This window comes from Dasypus novemcinctus, chromosome 5 (assembly GCF_030445035.2).
Source record: "Dasypus novemcinctus isolate mDasNov1 chromosome 5, mDasNov1.1.hap2, whole genome shotgun sequence".
Classification (NCBI taxonomy): Eukaryota; Metazoa; Chordata; class Mammalia; order Cingulata; family Dasypodidae; genus Dasypus; species Dasypus novemcinctus.
In genome coordinates this window covers 25,272,940-25,293,141 of record NC_080677.1, presented here as the reverse complement: position 1 = coordinate 25,293,141, position 20,202 = coordinate 25,272,940, and the positions used below count along the sequence as shown (strand labels likewise).

Sequence of the window (20,202 nt, the reverse complement as noted above, 5' to 3'; positions counted from 1 at the left end):
TGGTGGTTATTTCTTTTGTGTTCTGCCATCTCTAATGTTTCGGTTCTCTTTCAACATATGATTAAACAGAATGAGGAGCTGTTTGACACTGCCCTGTTTTAAATCAGAGCTGTACTTGAGCAGCCGGGACGTTCTAATGGCTTGTGTTTCTTTGTTCTGAGAGTTCCTTGTAACGGCCAAAAAAAAAAAAAAAAGCCAGACCTAAACCCTTAAACAGAATAGGACCCCGAACAATCCTTCTAACAAACTAAAGCCCATTAAAGAAAAATTGAAGTGTTTGGTAACTTAAATATAAAAAGGGCCTCCTTATTAATCCCCCGTTGGTTCTGCTGGCACGTGTCATATTTTCAAGGTACAGCATCAGGAGAATACTGTCATTTTGTGATGTATTAGGGCAATATATTATCAGAACATCGTCTTTGTAGAGGATATGGGTACTAAAAGACACGATTCTGGCCAGACAGAACAGCAGGGGGTCTTACTTCTTTTCTCCACCCCCCCAGCCTCTTTCTTTAATCTCCCTCTGTTTTGTGTTGCAGAGAAGTGACTTTCTTCATGGGATATGACTTGTTGCAAAATAATCGGGGGGCCCCAGTGGGCTTCATAAAGTCTTGTAAATGGTCGGACTTCAAGGGCAGCTTTGTTCAGAGTTTGCAGCGTTAGCTGGGCCGGAGGAGGCCGCGTTTGCCAAGGTCCAGGCCTCTGGGGTAAATGCTCACGGAGCCTAGAGGAGAGAAAAAGAATAACAGTCCCAGAAGCCGCGCAAGGAAGGGCGTGACGTTCTCGCGAGACGTTTTTAACGTTGTCTCCAAAATGATGGCGCGAGGCTGCGAGCGCCCAGGGAGGGAGCCCAGCGCTGCTGCAGTCAGGGAAGAAACGGAGGACGTCGAGGGTTTGGGGGCAGGTTCTGTTGGTCTTAAAAATGCCTGGGTACTCAGAGACTGAGACTTGCTTGGAGTCTTTAAGCCAGAGGCTGCATCTGCCTTTCTGAAAAGGGACTATTTTCACTCGTGTGTTCCAAAGGAAACATACCTCTCGTAGGGGCACGAAAGTCGGAAGTGCTTCACAAAGGCAAACATCTAAATCCTTAGCTGCAGGCACGAGATGGCCGAGGGAGCCACCACCTCGCTGTGGAGAACAGAGGTTAAGTCGCAGGCTTTGACATCTAAGACCTCTGGGTTGGAATCTCTGTCCAGGCCAGCTGTGTGAACCTGGGCAAGCCATGGAGCCTCTAGGTGCCGCTTGTCTTACCTATAAATGGGGGTGAGTCAGGCCTACTGCAATGTTCCGGGTGTGTAATACACAGAAAGTGGCCACCAAGTCTGACACATCGATTTTCTACAAATGTCAGGGGCAGGTATTCTTAATAGTTCAGCAACCTGCCCGGGAAACTGTGCCACTTCATGGTTTGGCTAGAGTTGAATCAGCCGTTTGTGGCCTTGGCTAGGGAAAGGATTTGCGAAGGCTGCGGTGTGGGGGATGGGGATAGGGAAAGACCCAAAAGTGCTTAAAACCTGGAGGCACCTCATACATATCTCCTTCTTGTGCTGAACTCTCTGAATTCAGGAAGAGAGGAGGTCTTGAGTAGCCATTTCTCTCACGGGGGAATTTGGATCACTTTCCCTTGTACCCTCACTTTCCTTACCTTAGAAACGTTTGTGAAGTTTCTTCTCTCCCCGTTTTTTTCAAGTCCTGTTAGCTGAGAGATGAGGCCCCCAGCCTCTTGCTTGTGTACTCAGGCTCTGTGGTGAACCGAGCTTGCCTTTTATTTTATTTTATTTTATTTTTCCTGCTGGCTCTCTTTGTACAAGAGTTATGGGGAATTCAATTGTATTATCAGTAACAGAGAACAAGCAAGTAAAAGCATAATTAAAATAATAAATCATCAATCAAATTTAATACTGCCATTGGCAACCACTGAGCCATCTCAGTTTCCCCCATGATTATTTTCTAGGAGACTAAGAACAGCTTTTGTCCAAAGGAGACAGGCTGGAGCAAGTACAAGCTTGCCTTGTTCCTTCCCTGCACACTTACCCTTGCTTGCAAAGGATTTCCCCTGTTTGGAGGTTCCAGAGAGGGAATAATTTTATTTTATATTCCCAATGATCAGAACCCCCAAGAAGAAATGAAACTGCCCTCCTTTAGGTCTTTGGATGCCATCAACACACCTTTTTCTTCAGCTTTCTTCTGCGTCTCTGCATTATAGAACCTTAACATCTCCAAGTCAGGTCTGTTTGCTGAAGTCCCAGTGCAACCCTCTATGGCACCTTTCGCGGGTTAACTTATAATGGCAGGCACCACGGCAGGAGGTCTCTTTGGTTCGACCCAGGTGGCCTGTCTTTCCGAAAAATTCCCAGACTAGCTCAGCTTCATACCACTATTCCTAAAATCCCAATAGTCATGTAGGAGCTAACCTAATTCTAATATGATACACCTATAAATTTTAATGCTGTGCCTCAGCAACTAACCTTCCTGGCTGGCCCCTTAATCCAGGCCTGGGAACCAGATTCTGTTCCCAAATTCACTCCTAGGTCGTACTTCGAGGGACCTGAGACGCATAACTTCATTGTGCTCCCTTCCTCTGACTGCAAAGCTTAAAAAACCTGCGAGGATTAATGAAATAATGTCTGCAGAGCTCTTTCGAAGAAAAGTGCTATGTAAACATGAAGTATTACTCTCCTGTTTATGAGAAGTTGTATATTACTGCCAATGAGAAATTGTGACCCGTGTTCCAAAGTACCAATAAAATTCCCTTTGGCTCTCGTGGGGCTGGAATTGGGTTTCAGTGGGGTACTTCAAGGAAAAGTTGACCTCTTGACTTCATCCCAGGGGAGACTATAGAAATTCCAGTGAGAACACACGCACTGATGTTGCATCCTCTTCCCTTGTTCCGCCTTTTTCTAGGAACTAGAACTTTAGGAAACTGGAAACAGGACATCCGTATTCCTAAAAACAAACTCCTCTGTGAGCAATTTTGACACTCTCCATATGAAGTACTATGTGTGTGTGCAATTCAAATAAGTTTCTAGCAATAGGAATTTGGCTAAGGGTGAAAATCTCATTGGAGCTCACTAACTTTGATGGCTTTTGAGTCAAGGTGAAATTCTCTTCTGTACTTTTCACCTGGTGCTCTAAGGTACACTGCAGCATTTGTGGGATTTGCTAGTGTCGGGTGTCGTGTTTTCCCCAATAGATTGCACGTTTCTGGAGAATAGGAACCTTGTGTGGGTGGTTTCTTTCTTGTAACCACAGCCTTAAATGTAATGACACATATATTAAGTCTTTGGTTTTGCTGCCCTAGAGCCTCCACTCCTGATTGTTATTTAAGTTTGCCGTGCTGGGCATCCTTTCCTGGACTGTAGCTGATAATGAAGGGGGACCGCTCAATGGGAATTTATGTGGGTCTACCCCCATGGAAATTTGCATTTTGCTGGAGAATTCTTGAAGGCAGCAAAATCTACGAGTCTGCTCCCCAGATGAGACCACCATGATGAGGTGGCTGGGTGGTGGTGTGCATGCGTTTAGGAGGCGAGGTGGTAGATGGTTTCTAATTTAGAAAGCGCTCCACCTCTGCCTTTCATCCTCTTTGATGATACTACCTAGTCCGTCTGCATCATTGACATCTGGAATGTTGTTCATGTGGGCAGAAAAATATTACACCTTCATAGGCTTTTTAATTTTCTGAAAAGGGATCTGGCACTTTGAATTTGCTAGTTCACCCAAATGACAGCTGTTTGCCTTCAAGGCAGACTTTGCTTTCATAAAAGATAGGGATTGAAGGAAAACAATGGCCTCATCTAGGAGAAGAGACCCATGTGGACTGCCACCTTCCTAATATGGCTACTCAAATGGAGGGATCAGCAGACAGCGGACCAGATATTTTAGTTTCCAGTCTTATCTCAAGAGATTTGTGATGCTGTTTTGTAGTCTAAAAATACAATGTCTGCCAGATGACATTTCTCCCTAACCACCTTCATCATATTAGCTGCTGTGTTTTTCTCTCCAGACTTTTATTTTATGATTATTTTTTAATATAAATGAAAGGTCAGGTAATACTTTCCATATTCAATAATAGGATTGGTCATGGAAGAAGCTTTGAAAAAATATCTTCACAAGATATTGGCTTGAAATAGAACAAGGCCTTCTCAAAAACATTTTTTTTTATATAGTTGAGGAAAGAAAACAGGAAAATTTCATAACGGTGATTTGCTATCCTCTCGGTATCTTTCTGCCCTTCCCCCACCAGCAAGAGGTCACGTCTATCCACGCTTAGCTGGCGTTAAGTCCTAAGACCAGAGAACTCTGTGCCGCCATCTAGTGGCAAGACTCAGACACAACAAGCTGGCTGCAGGGAATCCTGTTTGAACTTGGCTGTGGCTGGAGCTGTGGTTTGGCTGGCATCTTTATACAGCTTTGTTGCCAGCCATGTAAATTTTTTTCTTTTTTATTCCCTATGCCCCTCCCTTTTATTTTTGCATATTGGCACTTCATTGAACGTGCCTGTAGAGGCCGTGTGTTGGGTTCCGAGATAGTTGGTGGATATTGGGGAATCGGTTGTTTTCCCTTTGGAAGGGAGGCAACCATGCAGATTGACCCCTTTGGCAACAGGTAAATCACTGAGAATGAAAGATGCAATGAGGTTCATCACCCTTATTCACTGGCTAGGATGTTGATTCTTTTGAGGGTTCTTTAATTTTCCTCCAATGCATTTTCCGCCCACTTAGTAGTGGGGAGATGGAAACCCAAGGTAGACTCTTGGGAGGAAAATCTGCTTGAGGATGTGGATCTGGCTTTCATAAGATTGATACACACAGATCCCTTCTGATACCCAAATTGAGACAGCTTCCCTGGCTAGCAGAACTGTTTGACAGGCCGCTCACTTGGAGTTACTCTGCTCTTGTTAAAGGGCACATTTTAGATGCCTGGAGCTGCCCAAAACACCAGTCTCCCCTGGGGTCTAGGGACAGAGACGTTGCTTTGTTCTTATCTGTATCTTGCATTCCTGGGAAGTAGTGAAGGGCAGCATTTAAATGCGTGGTGGCTTTGGAATCAGACCACACCTGCCCCTTGTGTGACCCTGAGCAAGTTTCTTAACATTGGTTCCTCATCTGTAAAATGGGGGTGGTGCGGAATTATATTTTTGTGAGATAATCGTATATAAATTTCTTAGACCAGAGGGAACCTGGTACATAGGAAGCATTTAGTAAGTGTGAGCCAGTTTCAGAACACAATTTTTGAGTGAACAATGAATCCAACGAGCTGCGACCTTGAGTCACAGCAGATGACACTGGCTGCTGGTGGCGTCTGAAGGGGCCTGTTGTCAGCTGGCGGAGGGGAGTGCTCCAGCAGGCCAGGCTTTATGTGTGCCACTCACTCCTCACCAGGGCTACTGGCTCCAGGAGAGAGTATTTTCTGTCTCGTGGCAAAATCAGGGAAAACAAAGTCTCAATTAACCTGTGTTGGAATTTATTATGTCCCTGCTGGACTCAATTAAGGAGGTGGAAGAATCAGCCTCTCACCAGCTATTCTCTGTAGTTTCTATTTCTTTCCTTGAGGGTCTGGGACTCCAAGCATGTACCCCCTATCTATGCCAAGCGGACAACAGTGAAATGATCAGATGTGACAGTTCTGCACCGATGTGACCCTTGGTAGAATATAAGAAAACTCAAAGTGTAATCAGAAGGAGGAATAACCCACTAAACCTACAGCTAAGGTTTAAGTTTGTTCCTCTCTGTGTGTGAGTGTATAAAAAAATTCCAGATGTGAATCCACAAACCATCTGGTCGGAATAACTTTTGTGTTGGACTGTAATTACAAGCTATTTATTATGGATCTCGGGATCCTGTTATGGATTTTGACCAGCTCCCATATTTCTAATTTAGCGAAGAGTTCCTGCATTTAAGAGAACTTCATATTTATGAGACCCCAAACTGTGACTTATACCCACTCGGATTACGCGCAGAGCTGTGAACTCCCGGTGGCTGTGAGTTCTTTGGTTAAGAGGTGAGTGGCACCTGGGAAATGGCCCTTTCGAAGGCCATGGTCAGATTTGATGAATACAACGTTAAGTTGAGGTAACAGAAACCCCACTTTCTGAATTCACTTCCCAGATGTCCTGGGGTAGGGGAAGTGGGTATCAAAATATGGCTTGCAGGAGATAGTCCTTGCAAAGTGAAGCCCCTTTTAATAGTGCTAAGCAGCAGGCCTACCTTTTGGATATTCTTGCTTGATTGCTTTGGTAGAGGTAGTTAATTTTCAAAAATAAATCTCTTTGATTTGAACTGTGATTATGTACTAAGGTATTAGGTGACCGAAGACTGTGTAGTATATTGATAATCTAAGATAAGCATGAAAATTCATCTCAGGGCCATGGCGTATAGTTAGCCTTCACGGTTATAAAGAAGAGAAGGTGAGGGAAGGAGCTTTGGAGAGCTTGGAGCCAAAATACCTGGGGTCAGATTCTAGGCCTGCTGGTTACCCAGAGACTGTGGATAAGCTCTGTAGCTGGTCCCAGCCTCACTGGGGACAAGGATACTTCCCGTACAGCAGACCCTAGCTGCACGTTGGAATTATCTGGGGAGCTTAAAATGTGCCCAGGCCTGGTCCCTGCCTTACTAACCAGACAGAGCTTCAGGGGGTGGCAGAGCAGCATCGGTTTCTGTTAAGAACTTCACAGGGGGCTCTGATTTGCAACTAAGAGGGAGAACCACCGTCTCAAGGGATTTTAAGGGCTAAAAGAGGTTAGTCCCGTGAGGGCAGAGTGCTTACCTCATAGTGGACACCAAAAAGGCAAAGAAAAGTGGGACTGGATTACTCAGGTCATCCACGCCGCCCCCCCCGCCCAATGGTACAATGATAACAAAACAGCAACAGTCCTGTGGGAGTGGAGGACGGATGCCCTAGCTCTCGGCTTGGCTGGGCAGCTCCTGGGATGGCTTCTTCCATCAGTCCATTTCCTGCATTCACTCTGGATTCCTTTCACAGATTGCAGATCACCCTTTTCTCTGTGTGTTGTCAGTGGAGAAGTTTGGGCAGTGCTGGCCATGGCAGGTTCATTATTCCCAAGCTGGAGTTGGCCTTGCAAAGCCTTTGAAAGAGGTGGTAGGTCAGTGAACTAGCAAGTCTCTTGGGGAAGTGAAGCCATAGAAATCGAGCTGTGGGGAAAGCAAGGCAGCCTGGGTCCGGCGCAGGACTCTGCAGGCCTCATGTAACCCCCCAGCGTTGCCATGCCTGGCAGTTGGACGAGGTGGTGTCTGAGATTCTCGGCGGTTCTAATCCTTTGGAAGCGGGCATGGCAATCTGGATTCATTTTAGAATTAGACCGTGGCAGCGTCCTGGAGGGCCCTGGAACTCCCAGGGAATTTGAGGGCAGCACAGAAGGTGGTGTGTTTTTTCTTGAAACTGCTTTGGGGCTGGAGTTGGGTGTATGGCTTGGCTTGGACCCACAGCTGGGCTCCCAGCACGCGCACACACACCCCCGTCCTTGAATCTGGAGCAGAAATGGTGAGACCTGCCTTAGGTTTGTGACCTGGAGGTGCCTTGGGCATCCTTGTGAATCTCCCCAAGGTCATTGTCAAGGCTGAGTTGGGATTTCTCCTATACACATTCCAGCAGGGGCATTAGTAGGTTCATGGCAAAGTGACCAGAGCTGGCCAGACCCTCCTCCCTGCCCTGGACCCACATCAGTTGGTGAAGGTGGTAGTACCAGCCCTAATCCCTGGTAGGCTGTGGGTGTGCTGTGAAGCTGTGTCATCTCCCAAAAGTCATCTACCTTCTCTGAGCAGCACTTTTCTGTTTATAAAACCGGATAATGAAAATGCTTATCTCATGAAATGAGAATGAAAGCCACAGCTCCCAGCACTTGTTAAAGCTCAAATCTTGTTGAAGCTTGAGGACATATTTTTCTGGTTCATGTGCATACAATCTGTATCCAAACAGTCATATACACCATGTTTGAATCTTCTCTAAGACATTTTAACAGCTAACTGTTCAGGATAAAACTAAAGATGCAAATGCTCACCACGCTTTCATTAGCATAAGTGCTAATATAACGCAGCTGTCCCACCGCTATGAAACACTGACGACTGTGTCTCTGCTTGGCATGTGGAATATTATTTTTTCTCTTACTGAGCCGATTCAATACTCAACTTTGTCATTATTTGAGTTGGAACTTTAGATTGCTGCATTTTAATGCACTCTCCTATTAAGGATTGCTGGATGGCCGTGTGCAAATATTTTTGTTCTCACGATGCAGTCCTGGCCCAGGTAGCCCAATGGGCAGAAATATGATTTGCACAAATATTATCATTTCTATAGTGTGTACTGAAAGGAAACCTTAGAACAGAGCGAGAGAAAGCGTCCCCTCAGCATTGGGTTATCTAGGTTAAGCTGGCTTTTAAAGAAGGGGCCTTTCAGCATCCCTTGCCTGCAAAAAAAAGTCCTGGGTTCCGGATGGATGTTTCTGTTTCAGGGAGAGCAAAATCCTATTTGCTATCATAGAGCTTTCTTGCCAAGAGGAAGGCAAGCGAGGAAGAGGGAAGCCAGGGAAACCTCGGCCTTGGGTTGGGCGTCTGGGAATTCAGTTGCAATGCATTTCAAATGTCTCTTGTCTCTTTTGGCCTAGAACAAGGAAGTGACCTGCAAGAGAGAGAAGTGCCCAGTGCTGTCACGAGACTGTGCCCTGGCCGTCAAGCAGAGAGGGGCCTGTTGCGAGCGGTGCAAAGGTGATTTACGACTTGGCCGCTTTCTCTTTTGGCTGTTGCTTCATGCATTTTTTTCCCCCTTCTCTCACCGTTCTCTTCGCGCAGCTCTTGGCTGGGGTGCCAAGGGGTGCTGGGAGGGACGCTGGTGCATATGTGTGTGGGGGGATGGTTATGAGGAGACGGTCCTAGTGGAAGGCTGAAAGTATGGGAAGCATCTGCATATTTGGTTTATTTTCTCAGGCAAGTTGTTAAAATGTCATCGAGAAGATTTCAGCGCGATGCCTGTGCACATTTGCACACACACACAAACATATTTTGTCAAGGACGTTCAACACTCACTTTTCCAGGCTCCACCTCCCCTCTGTCAGAGGAGTCTTTAAGTCTGTATTTTATCATTTTGGTCCCTATTAAGTTTTTTTTTAAAGATTTATTTATTTATTTATTTGTCTCCTTCGTGTTAAGTAGATGGTCAGATCCCTGAGGCAGGAGCTAGGTAGCACTTGGACCTCAAACAGTGGGAGCCCGTGGAAAGCAGTGCGAGCACAGTGGTTCCAGGTGTAGGCTCTGGGAGTCCCACTGCCAGGCCAGAAACAGGCATCACCACCCGAGCAGGTGGAAACGGAACCTCTCTCCATCCCAGTTCCCTCGCCTGTAAAATAAGGATAATAATTGTGTTGGAGTGAATTAAATGTGAAGAAACACTCTGAGTTCTGTACACAGCTCCTGGCATGTAGACGTTTCTCTGGAAGAATATAAGTATGATTGGCACTCTTTAAATATGTAAAGACCTTGGCTGTAGAAGCATACGTTCTGAAATCTCAGACCAGGGACACAATGGGCTGGAGTGATATTTTGCAGAATCTTCTGGATCAACCATTTACTTCCCAGCTCTTTCCTTCAGAGTTGGGAGTCAGCTGTTTTACCAATATGACTTCTGAGAACTACTAATGCAAGGTCAGAAATAATAATTTATTGGAAATTCTCCAAGTGAATGGTGAGATCAAGTCATTACAATTATGAACACTTTTCCTGGGCCAATGTCAGTCAAAGTTACTGTTGTTTCGCCTTAAAGAACCTCCTCTATGTCATTCTTTAGTTTTCACATCACTCATTTATCATCATCATCTTTCTCTGATTAGCAAGTCTTCCTTCCCAGGGAGCAGTCCCTTGGATAATATAGGTTGGAAGCAGAATGAGTGAAGGACACATGCCCACAGCTTTCGGTTTATTTCCCCACTGTCAGTAGATTAACAGAAGGGGACTTCCTGCTGCTGTAAAGTGTAACCTTTCCCTGTTATATTATGTCCCTCTCTGATCTCCTACATGGTGTTACATTTAACCTGGACAAATCTGTCCTGCTGTTTTGTCCTTTATCATCATCCTTTCCTCCAATTATCCTCATCATGCAAGGGAAAGAGACATCCAAGATAAACACATTTCCTGAGCATTCTTTTTAGGCCTAAGAAGATAAACTCTTTCATATTAGACTGGACTCAAGAATAGAGCAGCGAGCTCAGCACCCCGTGTTCTCTTTCTGATAGTGAGGGAGATCAAGGACCCCAGCCTGCCCTGAGGTGGACCTTCATGAGAGCAACTCCTGAACAGATGGACTTTTCAGGGGTGTCTGGGGTGGCTGTTAAAGAGGCACTCCTTATTTTCTCTCTTTCTACCTCATAATCTAGTGCTGATCTCCCTGGGTTTTCAGGGACACAGTTGTATTTGTTCTCAGGCACTGGAGACTACCAGTATTTTGATTTATTTATGTTTCTCTGTTACAATAGTAATATCTGCTTGTAGAAGCAGCTTTGAAACATAGCTGAAGTTGTGGAAATGCAGAGAACAAATTACTTATCATCCCACGACTCAGAAGCAATGATTGTTAATATTTGGTCTAGTTCCCCATGTAAAAGTGTTTACCTAATTGATTTCTTACTACTCATATTGTAGTGTTTATGCTCTTTTCCACTTGACATTTGGACATAGCATCTTCTCAGCTTGTTTGGAAATATCATTCTTAATGGGTACATAAGATTCTGTTGTGGGAATGTACAAACATCCCTTTGGTCTTCTCTCCATTTTGGAGCATTTAGGTTGTACCCTGGGTTTTAGCATTGGGTGAGGATAAATACTGGAAGCTGAAACCAAAGAGCATTGTGCAATGAAGGAATAATGCCTGCAGGGTTAGCATCAGGAGGGGCATGAACTGGATCTAGATCTTAGTGTAGCCCAGAGACCTGGGTGAACCACTCCTTAACTCATGTGTGTCCTTTGCCCCACAGCTGGGCCTGGGGGACCTACCACAGATCATTGAATCATAGCAGAGATTCTGAGGCAACAGCAGCAGCTGTGTTTCTGATACATTCTCCTCCAACCAGCGTTCCCACACACCAAACCTGGGATTTTTCACTTTTCTCCCTCAATAAGAGTGATTCAGTAAGGAACTGGATTCACACACAGGATGCTAATGATGCTTTATTTTAGAACAGAATGATGTCCAGGCAGGATTATCTCAGGGTCAAAGGTTTTTATCAGATTACGGAACAAGGCGCAATGAATTTTTCTTAGCAAAAGAATGGCATGTCTTGTTTTGGGGATCAATTAACACCTGGTAACTGGAGCGCTCAGGACTGATTCTCCTGAATTTTGAAAGCCATATTCATCCCAGGGTACTGGGGATGTGAGAGCAAAGGGGTCATGATTTAAACGGTTGGAATTACTTGCTCTCAGCTTCCCTTTACTGGATGTGTCTTCCTCTCAGTGGATTTTAAGCAAGCATTGTTTTCTGGTGGCATCCAGGACCACACTGGTGGCTCTACTGACTTGAATGTGAGTGCTGTTAAAGAGCCTTAAACCATTTTCCAAGCTATTCAGTAGACAGGGGAAGCGACAAAGTGGTTAGGGCTCTGGTAGAGCCCTGCGCAGGGTGTCCCTAGCTTGGGGGGATGGCTGGCAGGTGTGGCTCAGTCAGGCTTCCCATCTGAGCCAACGCTTCTGGAAGAACAACTGTCCTTTCTGCTATTAGCCAGCATAGGAGAAGCTGAAATCCAGTATAGCTGATAGATGAAGCAGTAGCGAGAGCCTCCTGGTTTCTTTTGGTTCTCCGTAAGTTCCATCTTTCCTTGTACCAGAGGGAATCATGAATATCAGCAGCATTTCTCAAACTGTCATAGATTACACCACAGAAGCACCTGTTAAAATACAGATTTCTGGGCATTGCTCAGTAATAACAGCAACCAAGATTGTCATCTTCTTCATCACAAAAGCAGTAGCTAGTACAAATAGTGCTTATTCAGAGTCTGGCACTGAATCCTCACAATAACTCAAGGAAGGAGATATTATCATAGCCTTACTTTACAGATGAAGAAACAGTGGCACAGAGAGGTTGAGGAATTTGCTTAAGGTCACAGAGCTAGTAAGTGGCAGAGATGGGGGCAGACCTAGAAGGTCCTGCCATTAGGCCTGCAGCCTGCTGTTCAGCAGCTCCCAGCCTGAATCCCTGTCTCTGTACTTTCAAAGGTCCCCTGGGATTGTTGTGCAGACTGAGGCTTGAGAACCACTGCTACCAGGTAAAGAAAGGAAAGGCAGGGAGAGGGTCAGCTTCTTGATGAAGAAATAGGAATCATCTCTTTTAGAGGCTGTTGATCAGTGTCTATCCTGGTCAGCATATTATGGGAGTGAGAAATTTTTTTGTCATTTGTAGGTGGGAGCCCGTGGTTTTTCTCTGATCCTTTTTGCTCTCTTCATATTTTGGAAAGTTTCTATAATATATGAAGAAGATGCTGTAGGAAATAAAACCACAGATAATGACCAAAAAAACATAACTCCAATGTGAAAGTGCTGGTGAATGCTTAGCAAAAGTCCTTCCCAGTTATTCAACTGGGGGAGGGGGCTCGACCCCCCCCAAAAACTGACTGATAACTGCCTTGCATCATTTGTTGGGGCTTTCTTTTCTTTTTTTCCTCTGACTTCTCTCTCTCCCTCCCTCCCTTCTTTCCTTAGCATAATTATGCTTAAGTAATTTTAATTTTAGTTAGGTATTCATATATTCATACATTATCAGGCTAGAAAGTTTCAACAGTAAAGAAAAAATGTCCCTTTGAACCCACACAAACTGTTATCAATTTGTTTCATCTTTCCCAGAGATTTACAATTCATTACATATATATATGTTAACATAAAATATGTAGTGTTGCATGTGTGGTTTTATTTTTACATGCATGGAATCCTACAATATATATTCTTTCATAATTTACCTTTCAAAAATATCTCAACAATAATATGTCTTAGGAATCTTCCCATGTTATTTCATGCTTTGTAACTGTTGAAAAGATTCCATTGCCTGGACATATAGCAATTTATTTAACATCTCCTTATTACTAGGTGTTTAGATTTTCTGTCTTGCTATGCTGTAGGGAACCAGCTAATCCAAGTGCTGTGGGGAGAGGTTGCACATTTTAAATGGTCATGGACACTGCCAAGTGGTCTCCAGAAAGGCAAGGCTTTCTCCTTTTCTCTTTCCTTAAGTGTTTTTAAACCCTTTCTCCCTAACCTAAGTGATGGTGGATTTGAGGAGGGAGTGTTTACGTATCACACAATCTTGACATTTTGGCTGCCTTTGCCTTAAAAACGTGCCATGGTCCATACAGCTTATTCCCATATTTTAGATGGCCCCCCACATTTGCACTTCTACCCTGTTCTTTCCTGTTTTGTTTTTCCTGGATTAAAAGGGTATTTTTCTCCCCATGCTTGTGGTTCAGCACGAAATAATATAAGGCTCTTTTTAAGGAGTCTACCTGAGGACCATCAATTGCGTTGATGTTTGCCAAGGAGCTATATAGAAGGTGCTGACAATTGTCAACCAAGTTAAGATCTGAATGATACAGTTTTCTCTAAATTTGCTCTGATACTGAGGAAAAGCAGCTATAGTATCAACTACATTTAGAATATAGGCTATATGAAGAAAGGGGGAAATATTTTACTTGCTTCTTCTAAGAATGATTTTTCAGTGGAAGAGGAACCATGATTATTGCTTTTGTCATTAAAACAATCTGCCTTTGAAGCATTTGAAGGAGTGCTGAAATATATATTTACGCTTCCAGTACAAGGAAAGCAAATGAAGAGAAGAAGGCATATTATCAGCTCATTCTTCCTTGGAGAGTCTCAAGAGATTTGGGCCATTAAAAATTCCCCATATTATTCTATGCTTATGTTTATATTTTATTCTCTATCTATTGTAGTATTTTTGGACCTCTTCTGCAATTGGTGTGCATAGTTTATTTGAAACTATTTGGGGCCTCACTTTTTTTCCTTCAAATAATTACTGAAGTTTTTATTTATGCTTCTTGGTCTTTTTGAGACATTGTTGGCCATAACCATTTTTTGCTCGGTGATAGGTCACTGGTCAGGAATATAACCCCTCAAAGATGACATTGTTCCTATAGGAAAGCATAATCCCAAAGTTGACTGCCTTCCAGAGTGATGAAAAGTGGGACCTGCTTGTATCGCTGGAATCGCTGACCCTCAGAAAGCCATGGGCATCTGCCTGTCCTTTTGGTATTGTTGAAGTGCCCTGGGGTGTAAGGTGTGAATCAACTGGTTGATTCTAGGACCTTTATCCCCCTCTATTACTTCATGGAAGTACTAAAGGTGCTTGTCTTTTTCCAAGCTGGATATTGGGTTCATTATTTTATGCTCATCGTTTAGTCCTGTCTCGTTTGATATATGAGGACATCTGGAGTGAAGTCATTCATTTGCCAAGGTGTTAGTGACCCAAAGATCACCCAGAGAGTATCCATTCCTCGATGTGCTTGCTCACTTGGGGCACACAGAGCAGTACCATCCAGTGGGGATGTTCTCTAAGGAAAGCTTGCTAGAGTGCAGAGGGAAAGGAAAGGAGGGCAGCCAGTGGGCTGTGAGGAGGTGATTAACTGTGATGAAATAGTAGGAGTTAACCACATCCAAAGATGGGATGGCTTCCGATGGAGGTCGTGGTGCACATGTGGCATGGAATTGTTCTTAGACTTTGCCTGCTGCTTAAAGTCTCCGATGGAACTTGTTAAAATGCACATTCCTGGCTTTACTCCACACCTATTGAATCAGAGACTAGAATGAGTTTTTGGTTTTGTTTCTCTGGCAGAGGGTAGAGGGCTCAGAAAAAAACCATAACAGAATCCTACCATGACTTCTACTTATTTTCCTCTAAAATGCATTTTAATATTGAAGAGGAAGTGGTAAATAGATCTCCTTGAGGACAGAAATGTGATAACTTGTATTTCCAGGAGAATCCTTAGAAAGGTTATGTGTGTTTATATCCATGCATCTGCTCATATTTTCCATTCACTCATTCATTCATTCATACATTCAGTCAACAAGTATTTACTGAGCTCTGTGCCAGGCATTTATGATATGGCACTGCTTATCAAGTGGCTCGTAACTTTTATTAAGACAGAATAGTCTTTAAAACTGAAAACTATGTAACCATCATTTATGATTAATTAATCTCAAGCTAGTATTCAGTGTATTTTGAGATTATTTTTATGCTAATAATGGTTATAAATGTTTATCCAAATAGTCTAATGTCTGGATAAAGGATCTAATTTTTCAAAAAAAATCAATACTGTTTGATGAAAACAAATGAGATCATAGGGAGTTAAGCAGACAGTTTTGGCAGCTCTTCTGTATTTACTTGGACTGAGACTCACCCTTTAATTTGGGGTTCTTTCATGAACAATAATGTATTTGTTATCTGAATATATGTTTGTTATTAGTGGACCATAAATGAATAAGGTGCGTTTCAAACAGTTATAGGTCAAATTTCATCCTCTTTCATCATATAGAGCATGAAATATTAATTGTCTGCAATACTTAGATGAAAAATACAAGAAAGTAGGCATTCATTTGTTAAGTGAGGTTTATTTTCCACAGTCTCCTCTTTGATTTCTGTGTGCTTTGTCTTGTTTTCCTAGGAGTTGGATCCTGTGGGATACATTTTTCATAGTTTTAACTTCTACATTGATTTTGAAAATGTTCCATGATGTCTCATAAAAGGAAAGGAAAAAGGCAAAATATAAATATTGGCGCACTGATTTCCAAAATCAGGCCAACATCCTAGGCTCTGATAAATAGGAATTAGAAAGCAAAACATGCATAAGGCATTTTAAGGGGATCGGGCTCATTTATACATACCAGTTCCTGACCAAAGCAGAAGTGGACTATGAATAATGGTAATATAGTGAGCTCTCTGCATTACAGGTTGCCTTTCATGAAGTGCAAGGTCATGAATAAGGGACCTTTTCTTATGCTGCTTTGAGGATGCCTTGGTTGATAACTGTGCCTTTCAGAACAGTGCTGTGGGGCCGTGGGGCTGCTTTCGAGAGACGCAGCCAGTTACCATATATAGAAATACACACTTTTAAAACAATTTCTTATTTGAAAATAATCAGGCGTCTGTGTTGACAGAGTAAATCGTCCTATTGTTTAAACTTTTTAAGATGGAAAGTCTGACTTAGTCACGTGCCAGGCTGATTGTGTGCTTTTAACCAAACTTCTTTTGGCAACCATAACCACGCACGGTCTGTTGCTCAAACAAAAGAGCAATTCTCTCTGCAACCTCCATTTTCCTTTCTTTTGGACAACATAACCAAGGTCTTTTGTAGCTATTATATGTGCTTAACCTGGGCGCAGCTTGTGCCTGATTTGGCTTCCCACCTAACCAGTGCTCTGCCTTTAACTTAATGCATTATCAGTTATTTGTACAATAGTGTGAATGAGTTTTAGAGCATACTTTGGAAAGAAAAAAACAGACCCCAACTCTCAGATTTTCATAGATTATTCTTTTATTAAGCCATGAGATGGTGTTTATTATTGTTCTGACTTAACGGAAGGGGAAATGGATGCTTAGAGAGATTAAGTGACTTTTTTGTTTAAGATCTCACAATTCCTGAGAGGTTGAGGGAGGCTCAGACTCTGATGCAGCTCCAATTCCCTGTTCCGCCTGTAAGATAAGACTGAGAGTGGGGAGCCCAGGAGAGGCCCGAGGATGAAGGAGTGGGACAAGTCCGTGACATCTTCAGAGCAGCTCTTCACCTCACTGCAGCCCTTCTTCACCTCACTGCAGCCCTTCTTCCTCCAAGGAATTTTTTTTAAGGAGGTACTGGGGAATGAACCCAGGACCTTGTACGTGAGAAGCAGGCACTCAAACCACTGAGCTACACCCCTCCATGGACTTTTATATAGCCTTGGTGTACCACAATTTTAAAGGACTATTGTGGGCAGAGGAACTATGTGGAGGTGCTTGAAAGAACATATAGCACAGAATGTGGTGTTTTTTCACCACTAATTGGCATTTTTGGGGGAACCTTAATTTTTTCCCTTCTTCAGGAGCTACAGCTTTTTATTCTGTAACTGTGAACCTGTGAGACAATTTAGATGAGCTTTCCTCTCTGATTTCATGAAATATTTTTAATAGATAATGCATTCACACAAATTAAAAATATATAAGGCATCTATAGTGAAAGTAAGGTTTCCTTCCACTCTTGACCCCAGCCACCCTGTGCCCTTCCCTGAAGACAACCAGATTCTTGGATATGACTGTCTATGCATAAAGTATGTGTTTGTGCAAATGAGTGCTTGTGTGTGACTGTGTGCATGTGTGAACATGTGTGCACGTGTGAGCATGTGTGTGTGCATGCATGTGTGTATTTGTGTTTTCAACCAAATAGGACCTCCACTAGGTTTACATTAATTGTTTTAATGCTGAAATTCTAACCTATCGTTTAAAACATATTGGAAAATTGCACTGCTTTAAAAGACATGCCCACTGTTGAGCTAGTCAATTCCAATGCAGCTGCTATTTTTACTGTGATTTTGAGCTTAAGAGAACTTCTGATGTGTTTCTTGATGACAGTTGTTAGATTATAGAATGCCTGTATATAGCTTTTAACTTATGCAGTATAACTAATTTTATCCACCTAGCCCCAGAAATTATAGAGTGAGAATGTTAATATATTTTTGAAAACAAGAAAAACAAAAATAAAACTAAAGCGTTTTCTTTACCCCCTCCTTTTCTCTAACTGAAAAAAAAAAAGCCGCATAAAACATTATACTTCATGGATTGGTTTTCCGTAATATAAACCAGGCTTTTTTGGCATTTAAATAAAAATGACTCTGTTTAAAAGGACCTTGTTAACATGAAAATCATCCTTTACAAAAATCTATTTTTGTTTTTAAAACCAGTAAGGAAACTTAAAACAGAGATCAATTTTCCTTTTCAAATTTGTCCCACCCCATTTTTCTCAGGGGCTTTGTTTCTTTTAGATTTTGTACAATTTGAAAGGCAGTTTAAGTGGGGAGTTTGTGGTTGCCTTTAAGTTAGAAGATTAAGTTTCCGAGGCCTGCCCTGGACTTCTGGTGCATCTGTTCTGGCTTTTCCAAAGTAGGCAAATTTGAAGATGTTTTTTGTCATGATGGAGGAGAGCTGTGAGTCTGGTCTCCTTGTTGTCCAGTGTTAGGGATGGGCCTGGCAGCTACATCAGAGAACAGTTGTCCTCTCCAGCAGCATCCACCCTAGCAGAGCTTCCTTCAGCTGGGGAGGCACAGTGGGTATTTGTTGCCCATTGCTGCATAACAAGCTATCACCAACTTAGCTTATTACAACAATACCCATTTGTTATCGCACAGTTTCCCTGCGTTGGGAGTCTGGGCACAGCTTGGCTGGGTTGTCTGCTGAGGGCTCACAAGGCTGCAGTCAAGGTAGCAGCCAGGGCTGGGGTTTCATCTGAGGGCCAAGGTCCTCTTCAAAGTTCACGTGGTTGTTGGCAGAATTCAGTTCCTTACAACTGCAGAACATCCTGCTGCTTCAGAGCCAGCTTGAGAGCAGTCTCTCTGAACTGCAGACCCTCTTTTCAAAGGCTCGCCCTTTAGGTCAGGCCCACCCAGGATAATCTCCACTTTTATTAACTCAAAATCAAATTGATTAGGGACCTTAATTACATATGCAAAATCTCATTGTCTTTGCTATCTAACTGAACCTAAGTACAGAAGTGACAGCCCACCACATTCACAGGTCTTATCCATGCTCAAGAGCAGGGAGTGATTCCACAGGGCTTGTACCCAGGGGATGGAAATCTTGGGAGCATTTTAGAAATCTGCCAGCCACACCCAGAACAGCCGTGAGACTCATGGGATCCAGAAGCATCATCTATTGAGAATCGTGCTCAGAGCCAGAAGGGGTCTTACAGACCACTGCACGATAAGTGCTAGCAAATCCTCTCTCTCAGCCTTTCCCTTCCTTCTCCAGTTACGTGGCCACCAAGCCTGGCAAGATCTGCCCCCCTTCCCCTCTCGCCTCTTCTTGTTCTGTGATCCCACTTATCTATTAGGGGACTTTCTTTTGTTTCTCCCAGTGTTCTGTGCTGGCTTCCTGCCATGGGTTCTGTCTGCCTGGACTCCCTTCCCACATGTATCATCTAGTTAACACCTTCCCTTTCTTCAGCTCTTACTTCAGGCAGTGCTGCCTGACCTTCACACCTCTTGTCACAGATTTGAGTCTCTCTTCTTCTCAACCCTGGCCAAAATCGTAGTCTAGCATTTGATTTTCCTCCACCTCTCACTAAACTGGAAGTTCTGTGAGGGCAGGGACAATAGCATTCTCAGCCCTGACCAGAATGCCTGTCATATAGTGCTTGTCTCCTGAATATATGTTTGAAAAAAAAAGGAGTAAGGGAGAGGAAAATTTGGACCAAATTTCATTCTTCTTTATTCAGTATGCATCTAATTCTGCCAACTATTATCTTACTATTGAGCCAAATACATCTTACAACATCCTAGGTCCTTTTGGGAATTGTACAGGGTTTTAAAAAAGTGAGTGAGAGTGAACATGAGAGAATAAGAATGGATAGATAGGAATGAAAAATGAGCGAATCTCTATCAGCCAGTCCCAGGCTCTTGGTATTTTATTGTTTCTTCATCAACTTCCATGGAGTTTTTTTTTTTTAATTCTTAAAACCACCACAGCATAAAAATATTTTCACATGAAGGTGGCTCCATAGTATATTTCTGTACTAATAGACTTAGTGATAACATAAATGTAATTTTCACTAGTTCTTTCATTATATTATGCAAAGTTACCGAACAATATTATACAGTTCTGACTTTAGGTTTCCTAGTTGCTATAATTTTGAGAGGATTTTCTGCTTTCGTGGCATCATAAAAAATGCACCTCTAATTTGGCTTTGAGTTTCCTGCAGCTGCTCCTCAAACTCTTTTGTGACTGTTTATAACTTGCCCACTATGGAGAGTAAACCTCTCAGCAGCTTAAGGTGTCTCCCCTGCTCTGTCTTATGTTTCACTATAGGAATGAAATTGCAATGGTGCTTACCATCTCAAAATATCTGAGAATCAAACATCTGTATCTCCTCTGAGGCGTCTAATGACATTGTTTCGTGGAGGCTATCAAATTGAGAAAAGTAAAGCTAGACATTCCAGGTGGGAAATTTCAGTG

General features: G+C 43.0%; 1 protein-coding gene across 4 annotated transcripts in view; it reads left to right on the top strand.

Annotated features, from left to right (window-relative positions):
• Positions 1–20,202, top strand: part of BMPER (BMP binding endothelial regulator) — a 237,774-nt gene that overhangs the window by 22,956 nt on the left and 194,616 nt on the right. For all 4 annotated transcript variants that reach the window (XM_058296785.2, XM_058296787.2, XM_058296784.2 and 1 more), the window contains exon 3: positions 8,624–8,723. In XM_058296785.2, coding sequence (XP_058152768.1) covers positions 8,624–8,723 — 100 coding nt within the window. The remainder of the gene's footprint in view (positions 1–8,623; positions 8,724–20,202) is intronic.